The sequence below is a fragment of the Conger conger genome, chromosome 4, assembly GCF_963514075.1.
Source record: "Conger conger chromosome 4, fConCon1.1, whole genome shotgun sequence".
NCBI lineage: Eukaryota > Metazoa > Chordata > Actinopteri > Anguilliformes > Congridae > Conger > Conger conger.
The window spans coordinates 72,580,481-72,604,392 of NC_083763.1; the positions used below are offsets into that span (position 1 = coordinate 72,580,481).

The window sequence follows — 23,912 nt, forward strand, 5'->3', positions numbered from 1 at the left end:
TTGCGAAGAAGCCTCAGACACTTCTAACAGCTGTAGGTATAGTTTACTCATTGTAAGCTAAGCTGGGTAATGTCTTTTGAATTGGAGGTCATATTGATTTTAGCGGCTGCATGCTAACAGGCAGAAGGCTGAAAATCTAGGATAAGGCCGAAATCGTTCAGGATAGCTGTGCGGTGCCTCGCGTGAAAGTCAGACAGCGATGTGTCCGTACGGCACGGGGAAACGTTCTCTTAGGAAACGTTCTCTTAGGAAACGTTCTCTTAGGAAACGTTCTCGACTCGTAGGAATCGTTCTCGTGAGAAACGTCCTTGTCGGGAAACGTCTTCGTGGGAAACGTCCTCGTGGAAAACGTTCTCGTAGGAAACGTTCTCGTCTCGTAGGAAGCATTCTCATGGGAAACGTTCTGGCCTTTCCCGAGCAGGCCCTTCCCTCGTGTTCAGTGTGTGTATCTGCTGAACTGCAGAGTACGGAGCGTGTTAAGTTTCAGACGTTTGGGTGAGTTACGCTCCAGATTCAGCACATTTTGCACACAGTCAGCAGCTTCCTCTCACAACTTATGTTATGTTGAGGCGGGGTGTTTGTGAACAAGGCTTTTTTCATCTTTTACATCAGCTGTGCACTACACTGCGGTCTGTGTAGTAGGCATATTTCTGTGTGTGTGTGTGTTTGTGTGTGTGTGTGGGTGGGTGCGTGTGTGTGTGTGTGTGTGTGTGAGTGAGTGTTTGCTTCCTGGAGAGCCACAGTGTATTCTGGTTTCTTTTATTTTCAATCTGCAGCCATTTCTGACTTTGGATGAAAGCTGCAATGTAGTCCGTAAGCAGATTTCAGCCAGTCGTCGAATGTCAATAATTTGCAACCTAAAGTACTAAAATTGACAGCTTCATTCATGAGTATGTTATTTCATCCAATTACTTTTGTCCCCTAAAATGAAGAGACTGTTTATTAATCGAGCTGTACTTCTTGTCCGGATAATGGATGTAAATGCCCACAAATTAAAGGCGACCCTCTAACCTCATACTCACTGTATTATTCTGGAAACCAATGCGCTGGACTAGTTCCAGACAGCAGAACTTCTGACACTGTCAAAGCGCTTTACAAACTGCTGCATTTGGACTCTTTAGCCAGGCCAGTAACTTATATTAATCAACTCCCACGCTGAAGTGGCAAAAACCTGCAGACTCCGTTGTCCTCCAGGAACGGAGCCTGGCACGGTTCGTTCAGAGTCCTCGTTCGGCCGCGTACGGCAGACGGCTCCGTGTCGCTCCCGGGGGGTGACCTTCGACCTTAGCCTGCAGGGGCGGGGGAGTGGGACTGGCGGGTGTGAACGGCGATGGTGGTGTGCACGTGAGTGTAACCCCCCCCTCTCGATTCGGGGGTGCGATTTCGGCTGCGCTGAAATATCAGACCTTCCACGGCGCTGTGAAAAGCGTTTACGCGCTTTAGCGCCCAGCCGGGAACACGGAGATTCAGAGGTGACAAATAAATTGGCTGAAATGTCAGGCCGTCTGAAAGCCCTGGGGCTGGGCCCCTGTCAGCGTCCGCGGGTTAGCGTCCAGCGGAGAGGCTGAAAGATCGGCTGCCCAGCGGGGAGGCGGAGCTTGCTGACTCACCTCGGCCAGGTAAACCAGAGCTGCTTGTTGTCTATGAATGCGGCAAAACAAATCCTTACCCCCCCTCCCGGAAAAACGCCCGGGGGTAAATCTGACTGTCGCACACCGCATCTCTTCTGTGTTTTTATGAGTTTACTTTCTCCTTCCTCCTCTGTTCTGCGGCTCCTCCTCCTCCTCCTCCTCCTCCTGGTATGAGTTGTTTGTTGATTGTTTTGCGAAATGGCAGTTATGTATGAACAGCTGTGATCATTAGCCTCCTGTGCTGGCGGTAGTTTTGTCCTCACCCTCAGAAATTAGGAGGCTTTGTCCGGTCTCAGCCGGCCACAGCCCTTCGTTCTTTTGCTCGATGCTCCTGCCGAACGGAAGTGGACCTCGGCGTCTTCGATTCCCTGATTTGTGTTAAACGGTGTGGAGACACGGGGGGCCCGGTTAATCGGTGCGGTCTGACCCGCCCGACTGGCCAATCAAGCGCCTCGAGGTCGCCGTGCATGCTGGGAGTCTCGCTGAAGGAAACGCTTTTTTCATGTTCCCGTTTGCTCTGCATATGCGAAAAGAAGTCCTAAAAAAAATGTGTTTCTCTCCTTCTCTTCCCAGCATTCATTGCGGCTCTGTACATCGATAAGGACCTGGAGTACGTGCACACCTTCATGAATGTCTGTTTCTTCCCTCGGTTAAAGGTGAGTGCACAGTCCCTGTATTACACGCCTTGCTCCAGTGCACTGTAGGACAGTAAAGGATTAAAGGTAAGCTCACCTGTGCTGTACAGGGAGGAGGTTGTTTGAGGTTTGCAGTGTACCATGGGGTTTGTAGTCCTTTTTTTCTCAGGCAGTGAAGGTTACCCCGCTTATTTTGGCCTCTCTGTGCATACGCTGATGTAAATGTGTGGAGTGAGGATCTCACACAGGCTCTGATGAGTGTCTGGCTGGAGCTCACACACACACTCTTTCTCACACTCACACCCACACACACACACACTCTCTCTCTGACACACACACACACACTCTCTCTCTCTCACACGCATGCACACACGCACACACAAGCGCACGCACACACACGCGCACACATGCACACACACACACACACACACACACACACACACTCTCTCTCTCTCACGCATGCACACACACTCTCTCTCTCACACACACACCAACACTCTCTCTCTCACACACGCACACGCACACGTACTCACACACGCACTCACACACATACACACAGGCCTGGTTCCCGGTCTCCCACAGGCCTGCGCTCTCCTGTTAAGGGGGATAATGTTTGGGTTTCTCATCTGAATGTGCCGCCTTCTGATCCACCATCTTCAAGGAGCGCCTCAAATCCACCGGCTGGGCCTCTGACATGAGAGCCTTTCCCTAAATCTGAGGAGCTTCTGGAACATTCCCTCACAGTCCATTAGCCGTAAAAGGTGCTCATTAAGTGCCCACTCACGGTGGTCTTCAAACCACGTCCACTCACGACTGTCCCATCGCTGGGATGCGTCTTGTCCGCAGCGGTTCGGGTTAAGTAGCGCGCTAAGATGAAGGGATGGCACTTTGCCCCCCCCCCCCCGCCCCACCTGGAAATGACACGGTGGGATTTGAGGTGGCCAGCGGGGTTCCCTAATCACCTGACCGCAGGGCAGCCTCGCGATTAGACGCCGGTCTGAGAGCTTTTCTGAGCAGCTTGGCGGTAATGACACACGGGCGCGTTCCCCCCCGCGGTGGGGGTAGCGGTCAGGAGTGCGGGACCACCCTGTGTTCTGTGCCCGCCGGTGTTTGGAGAGAGTGCGACTGAGAGGGCGGTTTCTCGCTTTAGTGTGGTGGAGCGAGGCCCAAACGCAGCGCCACGCCCAGTACGCCTGACGGCGCGTTTGAAGACGGCTCAGCCGTGCCTGGCTGTCATACGTACTGCCGTACTGCATACACTGGCTCAAGATTTGAACTCAACTTTCATGTGAATAAATAGAGGCGAGTCTTTTTTTATATATATTTTTTATATTACACGGTCTGGTGACTTGATTAAAAAAAGGCTAACTCATAAGACCTTTATCTGTTTATAAAACACAGTTAAGAATAAATGATGATGCAGCCCCTGCCATTTATTAGATTTATTTATTTATTCTTTTCACAACTGAAAACATTTGTGAAAAGACTTTTGCTGCTGCCTGTAGCCTGGAAAGTTTCAAGGACCGAGTTGTCACTTGACTGACCTGGTTACGTAAGCCTGAATAAAATGCTAAAACGTTTCGTTTCGTCGAACAAGCTGTGGCGGACCGTGTTTTTCCGTGTGGCCATTTGGTTCGGGAGTGTAGCCGCCGCTCTGCTCTCTCGTAAATTAATAGGAACAGACAGTTGTACATTCAAACGTCTTCTCCTTTTATAAGGAGCCTGCGTTTCTGTTAATGGAAGTGCTTTTAGGAGTCCCGTCGGACGGAGAAGTGTGGCGGGGGCGGTTCACCTGGGAAGCTGATGGAATGCTCTTTATTTCAGTCGCCGGGTCCGACTCCAACGTCCTGTGATTTCTGCTCATCGCAGAATTTGGAGTGGGAGGGAGAGCGAGAGAGGGGGGAATGAACGAGCGAGCTACTGATCGGAGCCAAAGCTTGTTTAGTCTTTATTGCTTTGCTAATCCTAACGGGGATGCATAATATCAGGGTTTTGTAGGTATCGGCAAAAACTAGTTTGAAACTGAAACTGACGTATCGGTGTCCGTAATAAGCTATTATTACGGCCGATGTGATAGAACAGTATGATTATGGAACATTAAGTGAAACTTTCATGCTCAAAATGTAGTCTAATCATAGTCTTTTGAACCTTATAGTTGGGGGATTTTTTTTACCAGCCAAACTCAAACTCAAAGCAACTCTGTACCTCCCTAGACTCTTGGTTTTGGCTGAATTATAAAGCTCAGTGCTCATTTGCTTCATCTACGAGCGTGGCTGCAGTTTGCGTTAGTACAGCTGGGAAGCATCCACACCAGCATCGGCCAAATATGGGTTACTGATGTCCGCCCTATCTTCATTTTGTTACACTCCTACTGTTTACTGTGCATGTTCATTATGGGGTGGGGCCCTGTACTGCACATTTTCTTTATTGGTGTGTACTGCTGCCTCTTGCTGTTTGAATTGTTTATATAACAAGTTTACACTTAAGCCTATTGAATTGAACACTACAGAAGAGGCTGCAGCTTGACTCTTGGGTTTTGCGTTTGCCAAAGTAAATAAGTGAATAAATAAAATATCGGATGGAATGCTTTGAATTGAATTGTCCTGTGTGTGTACTGCACTATATATATATATGTGTGTGTGTGTGTTTGTGTACTGCTCTATGTGAGTGTGTGTGTACTGCACTGTGTGTGTCTGTGCCTGTGTTTGTGCGCGGTCTCTCTCACTACCCTGTGTTGTGTTGTATGCACTCTCTCACTCTGCATTCTGTGCTGTGTTGTGTTGTGTTGTGTTGTGTGCACTGTCTCTCACTCCGTACCTTGTGTTGTGTGTACTGTCTCTCACTCTACCCTGGGTTATGTTGTGTGGTGTTGTGTGTACTGTCTCTCACTCTGTACCCTGGGTTGTATGGTGTTGTGTGTACTGTCTCTCACTCTGTACCCTGGGTTGTGTGGTGTTGTGTGTACTTTCTCTCACTCTGTACCCTGTGTTGTGTGGGGTTGTGTGTACTGTCTCTCACTCCGTACCCTGTGTTGTGTGGTGTTGTGTGTACCATCTCTCACTCCGTACCCTGTGTTGTGTTGTTTGCAGGAGTTCATCCTGAATCAGGACTGGAACGACCCAAAGTCCCAGCTGCAGCAGTGCTGCCTCACCCTGAGGACCGAGGGCAAGGAACCAGACATCCCCCTATACAAGTGAGCTCTCTCTCTCTCCCTCTCTCTCTCTGCCTCTCTCCCTCTCTCTCTCCCTCTCTCCCTCTCTCTCTCTCTCTCTCCTTCTCCCTCTCTCTCTCCCTCTCTCTCTCTCTCCTTCTCCCTCTCTCTCTCTCTCTCTCTCTCTCTCTCTCTCTCTCTCTCTCTCTCTCCCTCTCCCTCTCCCTCTCCCTCTCTCCCTCTCCCTCTCCCTCTCTCTCTCTCCCTCTCTCTCTCTGCCTCTCTCCCTCTCTCTCTCCCTCTCTCTCTCCTTCTCCCTCTCTCTCTCCTTCTCCCTCTCTCTCTTTCTCTCCCTCTCGCTCTCTCTCCCTCTCTCTCTCCTTCTCCCTCTCTCTATTTCTCTCTTTTTCTCCCTCTCTCTCTGCCTCTCTCCCTCTCTCACTGCTTCTCCCTCTCTCTCTCTGCCTCTCTCTCCCTCTCTCACTGCTTCTCCCTCTCTCCACTATCTCCTTCTCTTTCTCCTTTCTCTCATTCTCTCTCTCTCACTTATTTTACTGTTGGTTGCCATTCTGCTTTCTGCTAGCCACAGCAAATGGCAGGAAACCCACAGACGACTTGTTTTTTCTCCATTATATTAGTCTGATATTTGATATTTTTGGTGTCATTTCATATTTTGTACTTTTTTTCATGCGAGCTGGGTATCTGCCCTCCTGCCTCGTATCAGAAGTTTTCCATCTGGTTGAGCGTTCCGCTTCACGTCTCTCGCCGTTTGTTTCTCTCTCCCTCTCTTTCTTTTTCTTCCTCTCTCCGTAACCTTGACCGTCTCCCTGTCTCCGCCGCGCTGGCGCCTCTCTCCCGAGTAACGTCGCGGTCGGGGAAAGACATCTGTCCGCTGACAAAGAAGTGTTCGGGAAGAGAGAACCGCGCGGGGCCCGGTGTCATTTATTCCCGCAAAGTTCAAGGAGCGACTTTTCATTTCATAAAGCGCTCCTGGGGCTCTGCGGCGGACTTGGCATCGCTATGGCAACGGAGCCTCGGCGAGGGGTGGGGTGGGGGGGCGGGGTGGTAATTGGATTGCGGGAGGGACGCACTGCCGAATCCTGAGGCGTCCTGTTAGACGGCGGATCCGGCTCCAGCCGCCAAACTCGCCAGCGCCTCGGCCCTCGGGTTTCCGCCGGTTACCTCGGGTTCCGCGTCCCGATTACTCTCGCGCGGGACAACTCCGCTTCGTCTTTGTGTCCTCCCCGTTCTAAAATACCTGTCAGATATATGTTTTCACTTTTCCGGTGAGAGTATCAGTCCCGTTGCGGGATTTAAGCGCTCGTTTTACCTCGTTTGGCGGAACGAATGTGGGAGCACACGAGAGTATCCAGCCCGAGTTATCTGAGCTGTAGCACCAGACGTGTTTAACAACATCCCCAGAGCAGTGAGCGCGTGTGACACTGCTGCTGGCACCAACAGTCATTCCACGGTCAGAGGCACTTAGATCACATTTTGACATTTGGTCTGAAAAACAGCTGAACCTCTTGACCATGTCTGCATGCATTTAGCTGCTGCCACATGATTGGCTGATTTAAATATTTGCATTGACAAGCTGGGGTGTAAAGGTCACTGAGTGTACAATAACCTGGCTTTATAACCTGGACTGACTGCAGAAGAGGTGCACTGTGGGATAGGAGCCAGGACACAGGGGAGGACCTTCAGGGACACGCAAGGTCGGTGGTTCTAATCCCGGTGTAGCCACTATAAGATCCGCACAGCCGTTGGGCCCTTGAGCAAGGCCCTTAACCCTGCATTGCTCCAGGGGAGGATTGTCTCCTGCTTAGTCTAATCAACTGCACATCGCTCTGGATACGAGCGTCAGCCAAATGCCAATAATGTAACGTAATGTCGTCCCGTGGTCCTGCCGTCCAGACCACCGTGGGGTCTGTCCCCTGTAGCTGCAGAGCACCGCTTTAGGCGGACCCAAATCGGCTCAGAGTGGCGTCCCATCCCGTCCGGGTCCGTTTCACGGTCCCGCTGTCGCCGAGTACGCTACCGACCCCGACCTGCTTCCCTTCCCTTTCCGCGCCGTTACACGTCCGCGGTTCTGTAGCCTCCTGTCTTATTTATGCGGTTATTTACTGTTTGCGGAGGCCCTGTACGGATCTCTTCGGAGCGATGCGCACTCCTTTATTTATTCATGCGACGGACACTCTTGCCCAGAGTGACTTACAGCAGAGGGACAGGACTCTTTAAACATGTAACGCGTGTCAGAGGAACCCGAAAGGGGAAGAGCCGGCACTGCCTAATGAACCGTGGGGCGTGTTACCAAGCCTCTGACGTCACAGTGCCCCTGGCCCACGGGTGCGAGGGGGGGATTCTGGGCCCCAAACAGCTCTGTCAGGAACACTATAGATTATGTGAGCAGCGTGGCTCGTTTTTGCCTGTAAGACGTTATTTATCCATTTAGAGACGACCTTGCTTCCGCACTCGCTGCAGTCCGTCAATCAGTCTGTCAATCGATCAGTCATTTAAATAGTTTACTGTACCGTCCAGGGAAAGTCGATTCAGGCAAGGCCTACCCTCAAGTGCAGTGACTCTCCGACTCAAACCACGCACGGAAACATACACAGTAAAGAGTAAAAACTGTAAAGTAATTTTACTGTATGCGTTATGCACAGCCACACTGATCACTGCCACGCTGCGGGCCCAGGCCCAGGCCCAGGCCCAGGCCCAGGCCCAGACCCAGGCCCACGCCCAGGCCCAGACCCAGGCCCAGACCCAGGCCCAGACCCAGGCCGAGACCCAGACCCAGGCCCAGGCCCAGGCCCAGGCCCAGACCCAAGCCCAGACCCAGGCCCAGACCCAGGCCCAGGCCCAGGCCCGGGCCCGGGCCCAGACCCAGGCGTCGTTAGGAGCTGGTGGTCCGAGGTGTAGGACTAAAGACCCGCACTCCGGCCATTACTGCTCACCATGGCAACTCAAAGCAGGGGTCTGCATGGGGGGGGGGGGGCAGGGCAATCTCGTCCTGCTTTCAGCTGCTGTCGCGGGGAAGGGGGACAGCGGGGACCCCCACAGAGAGAACCAAAGCCCTCAACATGTACCTCTGACCCAGAACTCTGTGACTTACACACAGCCTCCGGCCAAAAGAGAATCCGTTTTTTTTTTACTGGAGTAAATGCTGTCCAAATGCTGTTGGCGGTGTGTGTTTGGGTCAGGCTGTGTGCGGTGTGTTTGGGTTGGGCTGTGTGCGGTGCGGTGTGTTTGGGTAGGGCTGTGTGCGGTATGTTTGGGTAGGGCTGTGTGCGGTGCGGTGTGTTGGGGTCAGGCTGTGTGCGGTGCGGTGTGTTGGGGTCAGGCTGTGTGCGGTGTGTTGGGGTCAGGCTGTGTGCGGTGTGTTTGGGTCAGGCTGTGTGTAGTGTGTTGGGGTCGGGCTGTGTGCGGTGCGGTGTGTTGGGGTCAGGCTGTGTGCGGTGTGTTGGGGTCAGGCTGTGTGCGATGTGTTGGGGTCAGGCTGTGTGCGGTGCGGTGTGTTGGGGTCAGGCTGTGTGCGGTGTGTTGGGGTCAGGCTGTGTGCGGTGCGGTGTGTTGGGGTCAGGCTGTGTGCGATGTGTTGGGGTCAGGCTGTGTGCGGTGCGGTGTGTTGGGGTCAGGCTGTGTGCGGTGTGTTGGGGTCAGGCTGTGTGCGGTGTGTTGGGGTCAGGCTGTGTGCGGTGTGTTTGGGTCAGGCTGTGTGCGGTGTGTTTGGGTCAGGCTGTGTGCGGTGTGTTGGGGTCAGGCTGTGTGCGGTGTGTTAGGGTCGGGCAGTGTGTTGGGGTCAGGCTGTGTGTGGTGTGTTGGGGTCAGGCTGTGTGCGGTGTGTTAGGGTCAGGCTGTGTGCGGTGTGTTAGGGTCAGGCTGTGTGCGGTGTGTTGGGGTCAGGCTGTGTGCGGTGTGTTTGGGTAGGGCTGTGTGCGGTGTGTTTGGGTAGGGTTGTGTGCGGTGTGTTGGGGTCAGGCTGTGCGGTGTGTTGGGTTCAGGCTGTGTGCGGTGTGTTGGGGTCAGGCTGTGTGCAGTGTGTTGGGGTCAGGCTGTGTGCGGTGTGTTGGGGTCAGGCTGTGCGGTGTGTTGGGTTCAGGCTGTGCGGTGTGTTGGGGTCAGGCTGTGCGGTGTGTTGGGGTCAGGCTGTGCGGTGTGTTTGGGTCAGGCTGTGCGGTGTGTTTGGGTCAGGCTGTGTGCGGTGTGTTAGGGTCGGGCAGTGTGTGGTGTGTTGGGGTCAGGCTGTGTGCGGTGTGTTGGGGTCAGGCTGTGTGCGGTGTGTTGGGGTCAGGCTGTGTGCGGTGTGTTAGGGTCAGGCTGTGTGCGGTGTGTTAGGGTCAGGCTGTGTGCGGTGTGTTGCGGTCAGGCTGTGTGCGGTGTGTTGGGTTCAGGCTGTGTGCGGTGTGTTTGGGTAGGGCTGTGTGCGGTGTGTTTGGGTAGGGTTGTGTGCGGTGTGTTGGGGTCAGGCTGTGCGGTGTGTTGGGTTCAGGCTGTGTGCGGTGTGTTGGGGTCAGGCTGTCGGTGGTGTGTTTGGGTCAGGCTGTGTGCAGTGCGGTGTGTTGGGGTCAGGCTGTGTGCGGTGCGGTGTGTTGGGGTCAGGCTGTGTGCGGTGTGTTGGGGTCAGGCTGTTTGCGGTGTGTTGGGGTCAGGCTGTGTGCGGTGTGTTGGGGTCAGGCTGTTTGCGGTGTGTTGGGGTCAGGCTGTGTGCGGTGTGTTTGGGTCAGGCTGTTTGCGGTGTGTTGGGGTCAGGCTGTGTGTGGTGTGTTGGGGTCAGGCTGTGTGTGGTGTGTTGGGGTCAGGCTGTGTGCGGTGTGTTTGGGTCAGGCTGTGTGCGGTGTGTTTGGGTTGGGGTGCGGTGTGTTTGGGTCAGGCTGTGTGCGGTGTGTTGGGGTCAGGCTGTGTGCGGTGTGTTTGGGTTGGGCTGTGTGCGGTGTGTTTGGGTCAGGCTGTGTGCAGTGTGTTTGGGTTGGGCTGTGTGCGGTGTGTTTGGGTCAGGCTGTGTGCGGTGTGTTGGGTTCAGGCTGTTTGCGGTGTGTTGGGGTCAGGCTGTGTGCGGTGTGTTGGGTTCAGGCTGTGTGCGGTGTGTTTGGGTCAGGCTGTGTGCGGTGTGTTGGGGTCAGGCTGTGTGCGGTGTGGTGTGTTGGGGTCAGGCTGTGTGCGGTGTGTTGGGGTCAGGCTGTGTGCGGTGTGTTTGGGTCAGGCTGTGTGCGGTGTGTTTGGGTCAGGCTGTGTGCGGTGTGTTGGGTTCAGGCTGTGTGCGGTGTGTTTGGGTCAGGCTGTGTGCGGTGTGTTGGGGTCAGGCTGTGTGCGGTGTGGTGTGTTGGGGTCAGGCTGTGTGCGGTGTGTTGGGGTCAGGCTGTGTGCGGTGTGTTGGGGTCAGGCTGTGTGTGGTGTGTTAGGGTCGGGCTGTGTGTGGTGTGTTGGGGTCAGGCTGTGTGCGGTGTGTTGGGGTCAGGCTGTGTGCAGTGTGTTGGGGTCAGGCTGTGTGCGGTGTGTTGGGGTCAGGCTGTGTGCGGTGTGTTGGGTTCAGGCTGTTTGCGGTGTGTTGGGGTCAGGCTGTGTGCGGTGTGTTAGGGTCGGGCTATGTGTGGTGTGTTTGGGTCAGGCTGTGCGGTGTGTTAGGGTCGGGCTATGTGTGGTGTGTTAGGGTCAGGCTGTGTGTGGTGTGTTAGGGTCAGGCTGTGCGGTGTGTTGGGTTCAGGCTGTTTGCGGTGTGTTGGGGTTCTACAGCACCCACCGTGGGCTCCTCTCCGCTCTGCCGTGAGAACGCTGATTCAATTATTAATCACCTCGCCGTAAATGACCACCGGCTCGTTAAAAATGCATGCGAATCACAAAATAAGTAAATTGCGCGTTAATTATTCAGCTGATTCAAGTCCGGTGTGCCGTGTTTATGCAAATGCGACGATTTGAAAAGCCTTGTATTTGTCTTTCCCCGCTGAAAATGTCACCTGTGGTAACAGCGCGTGTTTACAGATTTTATGTGAGATCAGCAGGGACGTGTGCTCTCCGTTCTCCCTGCAGCCCGCGGATCACAGAGCCTGCTGAAGCTTGTGTGTGTTTATTTTTTGAGAATAACAAACCTCCTCGGACTGCCGTGCCTTCGCACTGCGCTTGATTTGATTGCCGGCTGCTTCCTCGGCCAAAAAGATGGGGCGGTGAAATAAAATGGAGAATGAAAAGGCAGCGTTCCTTGGCCGGCCCTGGGTAAACTCCTGTTCCATCTTAAACCCCAATGTCACATCCATTTGTTACTGCTCAGTGGTGGGGATTCCTGCATGATGGATTCCCTCTTATTTCCTCGCCCAATGTAAACCCTTTCTGAGCGTCTCCATGGTCACCAGCAGGCCTTGATGCGCTGCGATGCGTTTTGTTTATTAATCCTCGCCCTCTGTCTCTCCCTCGTCTGTGCCCTGCAGGACGCTGCAGACCGTGGGTCCGTCTCACGCCAGGACGTACACGGTGGCCGTGTACTTCAAGGGGACGCGCATCGGCTGTGGGAAAGGGCCCAGGTGGGTGGAAACGCGCGATCCGACCCGGGTTCTGCTGGAGAGCTCGGCCCGGTTCAGTGAATGCACCCCATTTTAACACGTATCACAGGTGCCGTGTAAAGTAGAGTGAACTTTGCTATAACCATAGCGCCAAGGAGTGGAAAACTCCATTTAAGAGGTTGTTATTGTTGTTATTTGATGCTTGTTTGTATTCCAGACCTGGGTTTACATTTGATTTGTTTCTGGTTCAAATACTTATGCATTTGACAAAGTTTGCCTGGTGGATTGGAGCTAATGACATGATCCCAAAAGTGTAAACCCTGCCTATCCGCTCCTCCTTGAAAAAACCCCCAAAAAAACAAGTATTTTATTCTTACATAATATTGAGACATGAAATCTTATTCCTTTTACTTTTTTGCTAAATAAGACAAAAATATTGCCAAAGAGGTGATACAGTTTGACTTGCCAAAGGGATAATAAAATTTCACTTGACAACCAAACATTAACTTAAAACAACCGAATATTTTCTACTTACCAGAACAAAAAAGAAAAAGATCTTAAGCCTTATTACAAAACTAAAATGCTTCTGCAGTGTTCAAAATGCCCCAAGATCAATAGAGCGCATAAGAATATTTGAATCCAAAACAAATACTGTTGTGTTGTTCTGGAATTCAAAAGCGCTGGATTCATAATAAAAAAAATGAAAACTTCACAATATCACAAAGGGCTTTGCAGGGCCACCTCGTCCTCTCCTTTGTACTCCTGGAGATGTGAGCTGGCGTAAAAGCCTCCCGCTTTGAGACAGGCAAACAAAAGCGGGAGAGTGCGGGTCGCGGGACTTCCGCGAGAGTGATAAAGCTTCTCAAACAAACGCGTGAATAGTTAAAAACAACACAATCCATTCCAATGTATCAAAGCCTGTTGCATTTAAATCTCCTTACCTGGCCTACTTGAAGAAGCTTTCAGGAGCATTAAGCCGGCGATAACTTTGTCCCTCAAAAAGGTGTTCCGCGGCCCGCCGTTTTCCTTATTTAGCGCGCCTAAGCCCCTCGCCTCTCTGAAATAAATATGAAATGCATAATGCATATCATAACAAGCGGGGAGAAGCGCACGCCCCGGCTTACCTTTGTAGATATCGCCCCGCGTCGCGCCGCTCCTGATTGTGGAAATTGCTTTTGAAAACATTCTTATTTAATCCGCTCAGTCCAGAGTCTCCTTTCATACTGAATGCAAACAAGATGTTTTGAATACGCTTTAGGAAAAAAAAAAATAACGACATTAAATTACAATAAATAAATTAATAAAAAGTTATCTCTTCTTTCTCGGAAACAGCATTCAACAAGCGGAAATGGGAGCGGCGATGGATGCACTCCAGAAATGTAAGTGGCTCAGAGAGAGTAATCGCGTCAGTTCAAGTGTTACTTTACCCGTGTCTCTGTCTGAATGTCTGTCTGTCCGTACGTCTGTCTGCCTATGGCTTTGTGTGTGGGCATGTGCACTTGTGGGGCATCATCGGCTAAGGAGGTTAGACCAGGTTAGACCAGGTAAGACCAGGTAAGACCAGGTAAGAGCAGGTAAGAGCAGGTAAGAGCAGGTAAGAGCAGTCACCTGGCAGTTGGAGAGTTGCCGGTTTGATCCCGCCTTGGGTGTGTCGGAAGTGTCCCTGAGCAAGCTCCTGACGAGCTGGTTGGTGCTTTGGATGGCAGCCAATCACTGTTGGTGTGTGAGTGTGTGTACCAAGCTTTGGATTAAGGCGCTATATAAATGCAGACATTTACAATTTACTTGTGTGTAAATGCTGAGCATGTGTGTGTGTTTGTGTGCGTGCGTGCATGAGAACTCACGAGATTGCTAATGGGGGAGGAGCTTGTGCTCCTAAAAGGCCTTGATTGGTTGTTTGCTTGCAGGGAGTGAAGGAACTCTTTGCGCACCCTCAAGATGGCCGTCTCAATTCAGTCGCCTCGACGACGCTTAATTCCCACTGGCTCTCTAAACCGCCCCAGCAATAATTTCAAAAAGAGGATTATGTATTTCATTGCTTGAGAGATATACGATAGATTATTATTATCGCTTGCCTGTAATATGGAAATTCGAGTGCAGATTAGCAAGCTCGGAATTCTCAGTCAAATATCAGGAGCTTTTGTCGTTGCGTTTAGATGGCCGTTTCAGTTGTTCAGTCTGAACAGTAGTTTGTTGCAGCTCATCGGCAGTTCGATTTGGGCACATTAACCCCACGGCGAGCTGCTGTAAAGACTCATCACAGATCGCAGAAGCCGAGGCAGGCTGCACTTCAGCCCGGTTAACGGCGGATTATAAATACAAACGCCAGCGTCGGCTCCACTCTGCAAACTCGTGACAGGCGAGGTTTTCAAATTAATTTCACACCAAATGAGTTTGTGCCCCTCGCAGTGCTGCAGACGGGTCCGTCCGCTTAAATCCTCCGATGAACTGTCTTTCTAAAAATATATATATAAATATTAATATAAATGAGCGCATCTCTGCGTTCTTTTCAGAGCCGCGCTTCGCAGTCCCCGGCTGCCGAGGAGTAGGCCCCTCCCCGTGTCCGTTGGCCCTTTAATATATGTATTTTTCCAGTGTAAACAGACGTCGGCGTGATTGATTGATGCTCGTTCCTTGTAAATTAGCGTTTCCTCTTCATAAATTGCCGTTTCGTGTGACTACATTAGAGATGGCTCCCGAAAAGGTCAGCTGGTTTAAAATCATCCATCACTGCGAGCGGGCTCATTAGGGATGGATCTGGGGTACGGCCGACGCCATTTCCCCAAATAAATGAAAAGGGGGAGTCTCCCCAGCCCGGCTGACGGGGGCGGGAAGAGCTCCTGCCTGCGGGAACATAATGGGAATCACGTTTTTAAAAAATCTTTTTGTTTTTCTGTCAAGTCTGTGCTGTTGTTGCTGGCTGGACCAGGCCTTGGCCAGCTGACTCATGGGAAATAATGTGGCATTTGTGGTACAGCTGGTTAGGAGAGATTGTGTGTGTATGTGTGTGTCTGTCTGTGTGTGCCTGTCTGTGTGTGCGTGAGTATGGGATCGTGCCTGTCTGTCTGTGTGTAACCTTGTGTGTGTGTGTTTCTGTCTGTGTGTGTGTGCCTGTGTCTGTGTGTGTGTGTGTGTTAGTGTGTGACTGGGCTTCTCTGTCTCTGTGTGTCTGTCCATTTGTGTGTGTGTGTGTGTGTCTGTATGTGTGTGTGAGAGTGTGTGAGAGATGTGTATCTTCAGTTGTTGGGGATCTTTTCATCATGGCCTCAATGCTTCCCTGCAGAGTCTCTCTTTGTTTATCAGTGTGTTTATATATTTATTTATGAGAATGAATTGCGTTGAGTTTTTATGGGAGTCTCTCTGCTGAGGCGTCCTGGGCGGCTCTCGGCATTCAGAATAAAAAGTCATTTCCTTTAACGGGCGCGAGGGGTGCAGCCTTGTCTGGGTGGGGAGGACTGGGGGGTGTCCGTGGGGGGTGGCGGGGGGGGGTGGGGGAGCTGTTTAAGAGCCCAGCAGCCCTGAGAAACGTGAGCGTCGTTAGCGCCGTTAGCACGTTAGCCGCCGTCGGTTTTAATGTCTCATACTCCACATCCTCCGGCCCGGTTCGGCCTGGCTGGCCGCGGGCTGAAACGTGGAACCGGAACCGCGTGAAAGGCTGTGCCCGAGAGGCTCGGCTAAAAACAAACTGCCACTCTCGCCCTCCCGACGCCCCGCAGAGACCCCCGTCCAGCCGAAAGGGCCCTCTACGGCAACAGCAACCCCAATCGAATATGCAGCGGACGAGCGGAGCGTTCAGCGCGGCCGACGCTATCGATTAAACCCGCCGAATGCTCACCGGGGCCTGGTCTGCTCCAGCCGCCCTTTACTGCTCTCCATTCGGTTTCGGCCGCCTAAGATAACAGCGTCTTACTTAGCAGGAAGGAGAGCAATAACTCAAATGAAATCTAAAATAATACAACAATAAAACAATGGCAATATAATGTAATGCTTTGGAGGCTTTTATGGATTGCGCTGGGGAAAACGGAACGATGATGAAACGTAATGTAACATGACGATAATTGTACGCGAAGCTGGAACGTGAGTCTTGGGGAGAACGGGTCTTTCCTGGCTGCCCTTCGCCATGTTCTGGAGGGCGTTGGGGTGCCCCGCAGGCAAATGGGGACCCTTTGTGTTCCCTGAAGGCAGAGAGAAAGAGGGGGGAGAGGGGGATGGAGAGAAAGGGGAGGAGGAGGGAGGGAGGGAGGGCGGGAGGGAAGGTGACCAGGGGTAGGGATAAGTCTTTATGAAAGTTGTGGACTCCAGTGGAGACGGAGGGACGGCTTTTTAGTGGACTCTGCGAGAGGGCTAACGTTAGCGCGGCTACGCTAACGCCGCAAACACGGCCCCTCTGCCCCTCTGCCCCGCCTGGGCCGCGCGTTGCCATGGGCACAGCCACGAACGCGAGCGCGCGGTTGTCTGAAATGACAATAAAGACGGAATCCCCGTGCGCTTGAATTGAATTACTTGGTGCTAAACAATAGACAGTCCAGCTAAGCTTGTTAGCATATTTTTCAGTTCCCGTACATGGAACTGAAGTTGCGGAAGGATTTAAATTCTTTGGAGATATGGTGCCGAATGCAAGACTGTAGTGAGTTTATATGCCGAATATAACCACTGCACAAATGGCTGCTTTCGTTTTTAACAGGAAGGGCCTGTGAGAATGCCTGTCAAATGTTATTATCATTAGGTTTCTCGTGCAAGAGAAACTCCAGAAATCTTAAAAAATAACTTAAAAGTTAAACTCCTAAAATCGTACATGTAACTGAAACTTCAAGCTCCCCTCACTATGCCTGTACAGCAGCTCTGAAGGCATTTCTCGACACGTATAGAATATAATTTTTTTTTATATTTGAACTTACAGTGCAACTGAAAATGCTGTTAGTGCTGTATACCAAAGGAGCCTTACCCTTCCCGTTTGAAGCTTACTTCTCGGGCGAGTCATCCCTTCCTGCCGACACTGCTGTTCCTGTCGCGGGTGGGGGAAAGTGAATTTGTCAGAAAACGCGGCCTGCTTGGCTAGCCGTGTGGTCAGGTTGGGTAAGAGGAGGGGGGGGTGAGGTGTTCCTGGGAGGGGGTGTGCGTATGGGTCTGTCCCTCTGTAAGCGGTGTGGAGACCAGAACAGGGAGGGGGGGGCCAGGGCCCGGCCACATTAAAAATGAAGAGACGGAGAAGAGAAAGGTCTGTCGCCGACGCTCCGGGCCCCGCGGGACCCAGGGCGTTGTTCAGCATGAGCCTCAGCCCTGCTGGAACGCGCCGGACTCAGCCGGGGTGTGGATCCAGTGTGGGAGCGGGGGAAGCTGGGTACGGGGGCGTGACCCTCACTTTGAGAGGCTTGGGTGAGGCGGGGTCGTGCTGCGGTGATGAGCCTGGACCTGCTGCAGGGCTCGCAAAACCCTGGTCCTGGAGAGCCGCAGGGCTCGCAAAACCCTGGTCCTGGAGAGCCGCAGGGCTCGCAAAACCCTGGTCCTGGAGAGCCGCAGGGCTCGCAAAACCCTGGTCCTGGAGAGCCGCAGGGCTCGCAAAACCCTGGTCCTGGAGAGCCGCAGGGCTCGGAAACCCTGGTCCTGGAGAGCCGCAGGGCTCGCAAAACCCTGGTCCTGGAGAGCCGCAGGGCTCGGAAACCCTGGTCCTGGAGAGCCGCAGGGCTCGGAAACCCTGGTCCTGGAGAGCCGCAGGGCTCGGAAACCCTGGTCCTGGAGAGCCGCAGGGCTCGCAAAACCCTGGTCCTGGAGAGCCGCAGGGCTCGCAAAACCCTGGTCCTGGAGAGCCGCAGGGCTCGCAAAACCCTGGTCCTGGAGAGCCGCAGGGCTCGCAAAACCCTGGTCCTGGAGAGCCGCAGGGCTCGCAAAACCCTGGTCCTGGAGAGCCGCAGGGCTCGCAAAACCCTGGTCCTGGAGAGCCGCAGGGCTCGCAAAACCCTGGTCCTGGAGAGCCGCAGGGCTCGCAAAACCCTGGTCCTGGAGAGCCGCAGGGCGTGCTGGGGTCCTCACTCCTGGTCCTGGAGAGCCGCAGGGTGTGCTGGGGTCCTCACTCCTGGTCCTGGAGAGCCGCAGGGTGTGCTGGGGTCCTCACTCCTGGTCCTGGAGAGCCGCAGGGCGTGCTGGGGTCCTCACTCCTGGTCCTGGAGAGCCGCAGGGTGTGCTGGGGTCCTCACTCCTGGTCCTGGAGAGCCGCAGGGTGTTAATTGGTCAATGAAAGCAGTTAATGACGCAGTTAACTCGCCTCCCCTGGTTTCTTGGGTCTCACTCGGGTGCTGACTAAGATGAAAACAAAAACCAGTACACTCCCGCGGCTCTCCAGGTCCAGGGTTGCCGATCCCTGGCTTTGAGAGACATGGTTCTGTTTTACCTCCACTTACAGAAATAAAATATAGTGAAAATATATTGGCATAACATGCACTCAGTGAGCACTTCATTAGGTATTTATTAGACTAATTTTCTTCTGCGGCTGTAGCCTATCCGCTTAGAGGTTTGATGCGTTGTGTGTCCAGAGATGCTCTTCTGCGTATCACTGTTGTAATGTGTTCTTATTTAGGTCACTGTTACTTTCCTGTCAGCTTTGACCAGTTTGGCCCTTCTCCTCTGATCTCTCTCATAAACAAGGCGTTTCTGCCTGCAGAACTGCTGGTCACTGGATGTCTTTTGCACCAATCTCTGTAAACTCTAGAGACTGTTGTGCGTGAAAATCCCAGGAGATCACGGGTTTCAAAGTCACATTTCTTCCCCATTCTGACATTTAGTCTGAAAAACAGCTGAACCTCTTGACCATGTCTGCATGCTTTTATGCATTTTGTTGCTGCCACATGATTGGCTTATTACATATTTGCAATAACAAGCTGGTATACTGGTCTACCTAATTAAGTGCTCAGTGAGTGTATATTATAGAAATTGCAACACTTCACAATGTATGGTCCTATGTACGAAGTATTGCCTCTTTTCGATAATGCTCTATACTACCCTGCTGTGTAGTGTATTTATCATATGGACAGTATATTGCAGCATATTGCATTTCTCTAACGAACATGACTCCACTGTCAGACTCATCTGCACTTCAACTAAAGATGGATTCAAACGAATTGTAGAAACTTATTAAAATGGAATATACCGCAGCATGTTATGAATAAATCTTTTTGGGAAATTTAATGATAAATATTTTTCACGTCGGCGTATTTAAAGTTCTTGCAATATCCGAAAGTCTGAGAGAATGAGAGGAAACGTGCTCGGCTCAGTAAATAAAATCTGCGGGTGTGGGAGCTCTGAAATCAACGGGATGCCACGCATACCTCAGCAATATCCCAGCATTCCTGCGGTATTACCTCATGAATACAGCACACACACAACCCAGCACTCGCCTTCATCCCTGTGCCAGACCCAAAGAATGTCAAAGACCAAATCGACAAACGCTTTCTTAAACCTGCATGGAATCCAACATTAAACCTCGACCCAGCAAAGCCAAAGCTCCAATGATACCTATATTGATAATATAATTTATATTCATGTATTTACAGTATACAGTATGCATGTATACCTTCTGTGTGTGTGTGTGCGTGTGCGTGTGCGTGCGCGTGCGCATTAATTACATTACGTTACATTAATGGCTTTTGGCTGACGCTCTTATCCAGAGCGACGTACAGTTGATTAGACTAAACAGGAGACAATCCTCCCCTGGAGCAATGCAGGGTTAAGGGCCTTGCTCAAGGGCCCAACGGCTGTGCAGATCTCATTGTGGCTACACTGGGGATAGAATCACCAACCTTGCGGGTCCCAGTCATATAATAATTTCAATAATAGGCTTAAATAAATATTTAATTGAAATAATAGACATTTATAAACTGGGACCCTTGTACTAGAGCTTATCTCTTTTTTTTTCTTTAATGCCTGAGACCAATCATTTTAAATATGGCAATTATAATTGTGATAATATCCCCCGCAAGCTTAGATAAGGTCTGTATTAATTTAATGTTACACAGCATCAGTAAAAAAAAAAGAAAAGAAATATAATTTACCTGAAAGATTATTAACTTAGGATACTTTTGAAATAGTCCAGTGAATGTAGTTGTAAATTAGTTAAAGGAAGTTTGAAATTGGAATTTATTTTCCCCCCACTAACAGTAGCCGTATGTATGGCACTATTTTCAGCAGCCATACTCTGTTACCTCAGTACTGCACTGTATGTGCACTGTGGTACTGAGTACTGTTACCTCAGTAAGTACTGTGCTGTATGTGTGCTGGTGCGCTGTGGTACTGAGTACTGTTACCTCAGTAAGTACTGTGCTGTATGTGTGCTGGTGGGCTGTGGTACTGAGTACTGTTACCTCAGTAAGTACTGTGCTGTATGTGTGCTGGTGGGCTGTGGTACTGAGTACTGTTACCTCAGTAAGTACTGTGCTGTATGTGTGCTGGTGCGCTGTGGTACTGAGTACTGTTACCTCAGTAAGTACTGTGCTGTATGTGTGCTGGTGTGCTGTGGTACTGAGTACTGTTACCTCAGTAGGTACTGTGCTGTATGTGTGCTGGTGGGCTGTGGTACTGAGTACTGTTACCTCAGTAAGTACTGTGCTGTATGTGTGCTGTGGTACTGAGTACTGTTACCTCAGTAGGTACTGTGCTGTATGTGTGCTGTGGTACTGAGTACTGTTACCTCAGTAAGTACTGTGCTGTATGTGTGCTGGTGGGCTGTGGTACTGAGTACTGTTACCTCAGTAAGTACTGTGCTGTATGTGTGCTGTGGTACTGAGTACTGTTACCTCAGTAGGTACTGTGCTGTATGTGTGCTGTGGTACTGAGTACTGTTACCTCAGTAAGTACTGTGCTGTATGTGTGCTGGTGGGCTGTGGTACTGAGTACTGTTACCTCAGTAAGTACTGTGCTGTATGTGTGCTGGTGCGCTGTGGTACTGAGTACTGTTACCTCAGTAAGTACTGTGCTGTATGTGTGCTGGTGTGCTGTGGTACTGAGTACTGTTACCTCAGTAGGTACTGTGCTGTATGTGTGCTGGTGGGCTGTGGTACTGAGTACTGTTACCTCAGTAAGTACTGTGCTGTATGTGTGCTGTGGTACTGAGTACTGTTACCTCAGTAAGTACTGTGCTGTATGTGTGCTGTGGTACTGAGTACTGTTACCTCAGTAGGTACTGTGCTGTATGTGTGCTGTGGTACTGAGTACTGTTACCTCAGTAAGTACTGCGCTGTATGTGTGCTGGTGGGCTGTGGTACTGAGTACTGTTACCTCAGTAAGTACTGTGCTGTATGTGTGCTGGTGGGCTGTGGTACTGAGTACTGTTACCTCAGTAAGTACTGTGCTGTATGTGTGCTGGTGGGCTGTGGTACTGAGTTCTGTTACCTCAGTAAGTACTGTGCTGTATGTGTGCTGGTGGGCTGTGGTACTGAGCACTGTTACCTCAGTAAGTACTGTGCTGTATGTGTGCTGGTGCGCTGTGGTACTGTGTACTGTTACCTCAGTAAGTACTGTGCTGTATGTGTGCTGTGGTACTGAGTACTGTTACCTCAGTAAGTACTGCACTGTATGTGTGCTGGTGGGCTGTGGTACTGAGTACTGTTACCTCAGTAAGTACTGTGCTGTATGTGTGCTGTGGTACTGAGTAGTGTTACCTCAGTAAGTACTGCACTGTATGTGTGCTGGTGGGCTGTGGTACTGAGTACTGTTACCTCAGTAAGTACTGTGCTGTATGTGTGCTGGTGGGCTGTGGTACTGAGTACTGTTACCTCAGTAAGTACTGTGCTGTATGTGTGCTGGTGGGCTGTGGTACTGAGTACTGTTACCTCAGTAAGTACTGTGCTGTATGTGTGCTGGTGGGCTGTGGTACTGAGTACTGTTACCTCAGTAAGTACTGTGCTGTATGTGTGCTGGTGGGCTGTGGTACTGAGTACTGTTACCTCAGTACGTACTGTGCTGTATGTGTGCTGGTGCGCTATGGTACTGAGTACTGTTACCTCAGTAAGTACTGTGCTGTATGTGTGCTGGTGCGCTGTGGTACTGTGTACTCTGGTGATGTGCTTGGCTGTATTGTGCTCTCAAAACCGTGAAGCAAAGAGAACAAAGAGAACAAAGAGGAAGAAACAACAACGAGACAGCACCACACCAGCAACATCATCAGGTCTGGCCGACACGTGTAGCATCTGCGGCAGAGTCTGCCTCTCACGCACTGGACTCCAAAGCCACAGTGGACGCTGCGCTAAATCCTGACTCCCAGGCACAGGAAATTCATGGTCTTCCGAAACTGTGATGCCCATGGGCGGGATTTGGTCTTAAGCACAAATCTCACACATGAGGGTGGTGGTGTAGAGTAGTGGTTAGAGAGCTGGCCTTGGAAATCTTGTCTTTTTTCTGGTTTCGGGGTAGGCCTACTTGTGCTGAATGGCTTCCGCATGTATGTGTACGTAATGTAGGCTGTGCAAATCGCCCCTGATGAGAGTGTCCGCTAAAAGCCAGAAGCGTAAACGGACTGCAATTACACAGAGCTTTTATCCAAAGCGCTTTACAAATGCTTCTCATTCACCCATTCGCACACGCACTCACACCCACTCAGACCAGTAGTGGTTTGCATCCATGTAAGGCTTGCCAGGAGCTATTGGGGGTTTAGGGGTCTTGCTCAGGGACACTTTGACACACCCAGGATGCGGGATTGAACCAGCCGGCCGACCAATGTAAGTTTTGCGTTCCGACTAGAAATGTTTTAAATGGCCTCTCCCTTAACCCCTTCAGTGGGTTAGCCTCAGTCCAGAGTGTAGCCAGTGGAAGAACAATGGTGGGGAAAAGAACTCTGGTGATGTCTGACATTGCTCTCTCTCTCTTTCCCTCTATCTCCCTCCCTCCCTCCCTCTCCTCCCTGTCTTTCTCCCTCTCTCTCCATCCCTCTCTTCTCCCTCTCCCTCCCTCTGTCCTTTCTCTCTCTCCCCCCCTCTCTATGTCCCTATGTTCCTCTCTCTCCCTTTCTCCTCCCTCTCTCCCTCTCTCTCTCTATCTCTCCCCATCTCTATGTCCTTATGTCTCTCCCTCTCTCTCCCTGTCCCTATGTCCCTCTCTCCCTCTCTCTCCCCCTCTCTCTCTCTCTCTCTCTCTCTGTCCCTTTGTCTCTCTCCCTCTCTCTTTCACACAGATAACTTCCCGCAGATGGCCCATCAGAAGCGCTTCATCGAGCGGAAGTACCGGCAGGAGCTGAGAGAGATGCGCAGAGAGCGGGAGAGGCAGGAGAAGGAGAGCGATGATGCGGAGGACGGCAGGAAGTGACCCGTCCGACCCATGACCTCTGACCTCTGGGTGGTGGCTGGCTCATACTCGCTCATTGGAACCGATCATCGCTGTGTTCTGTAGTACTGAGCAAATTATTTTGATTGGTTGAAATGAGTGATGGGCAAATAGTTGTAGCTCAACCCATGATGAAACGCACTCTGCCAGCTCGACTTTGGCCTGTCTTTGTGGAGTGGGGGGGGGTGGGATTGGTGCAGCTTTGGAGAGAGCAAAGTGTTGTGGGAAACGTAGTTGGATGTGCTGGGATCACGCACTGCTTGCTGCCAGATCCCTTTTCAGCCGTTTGTTTTAATGTGTCAGTTTACTCCATCCTGTTTTTATGTGCACCTCTTTGCTATTTAAATTACACTTTTGATGAAGTAGCTTTTTAATGAAACCATGCTAATAAACGTGTTTTATTGATTTTTGTGTAGTCATTTTTTTTTCCCCACAAAGGAGGGTTTGTATTTTGTATTATAGTCTTTTTTTGGACTTGTAGTTTTATGATACTGTCATTCTTATCAGGGGTCACCTTTAGAGATAATGTCATTATTCTCAGTGAACGGAGCTAATTTTGATGGTCTAACACAAAGCGCCTGTTTAAATCAGATACGGCCGTCGTTTTTAAGGCAATGCCTCTCCGTCTGCTGAACCTCACTGTATTTTTAGACGTTCATTAATGGAGAATTGCTGAAAGCAATAAACATCGGCATGA

General features: G+C 51.2%; 1 protein-coding gene across 1 annotated transcript in view; it reads left to right on the top strand.

Moving 5' to 3' along the window:
* Positions 1 to 23,410, top strand: part of drosha (drosha ribonuclease III) — an 80,449-nt gene extending 57,039 nt beyond the window's left edge. The window contains 5 exon segments of the mRNA XM_061239056.1: positions 2,205 to 2,287; positions 5,356 to 5,459; positions 11,837 to 11,929; positions 13,241 to 13,287; positions 23,067 to 23,410. Coding sequence (XP_061095040.1) covers positions 2,205 to 2,287; positions 5,356 to 5,459; positions 11,837 to 11,929; positions 13,241 to 13,287; positions 23,067 to 23,197 — 458 coding nt within the window. The 3' untranslated portion in view covers positions 23,198 to 23,410.
* The last annotated feature ends 502 nt before the right edge of the window (positions 23,411 to 23,912 follow it).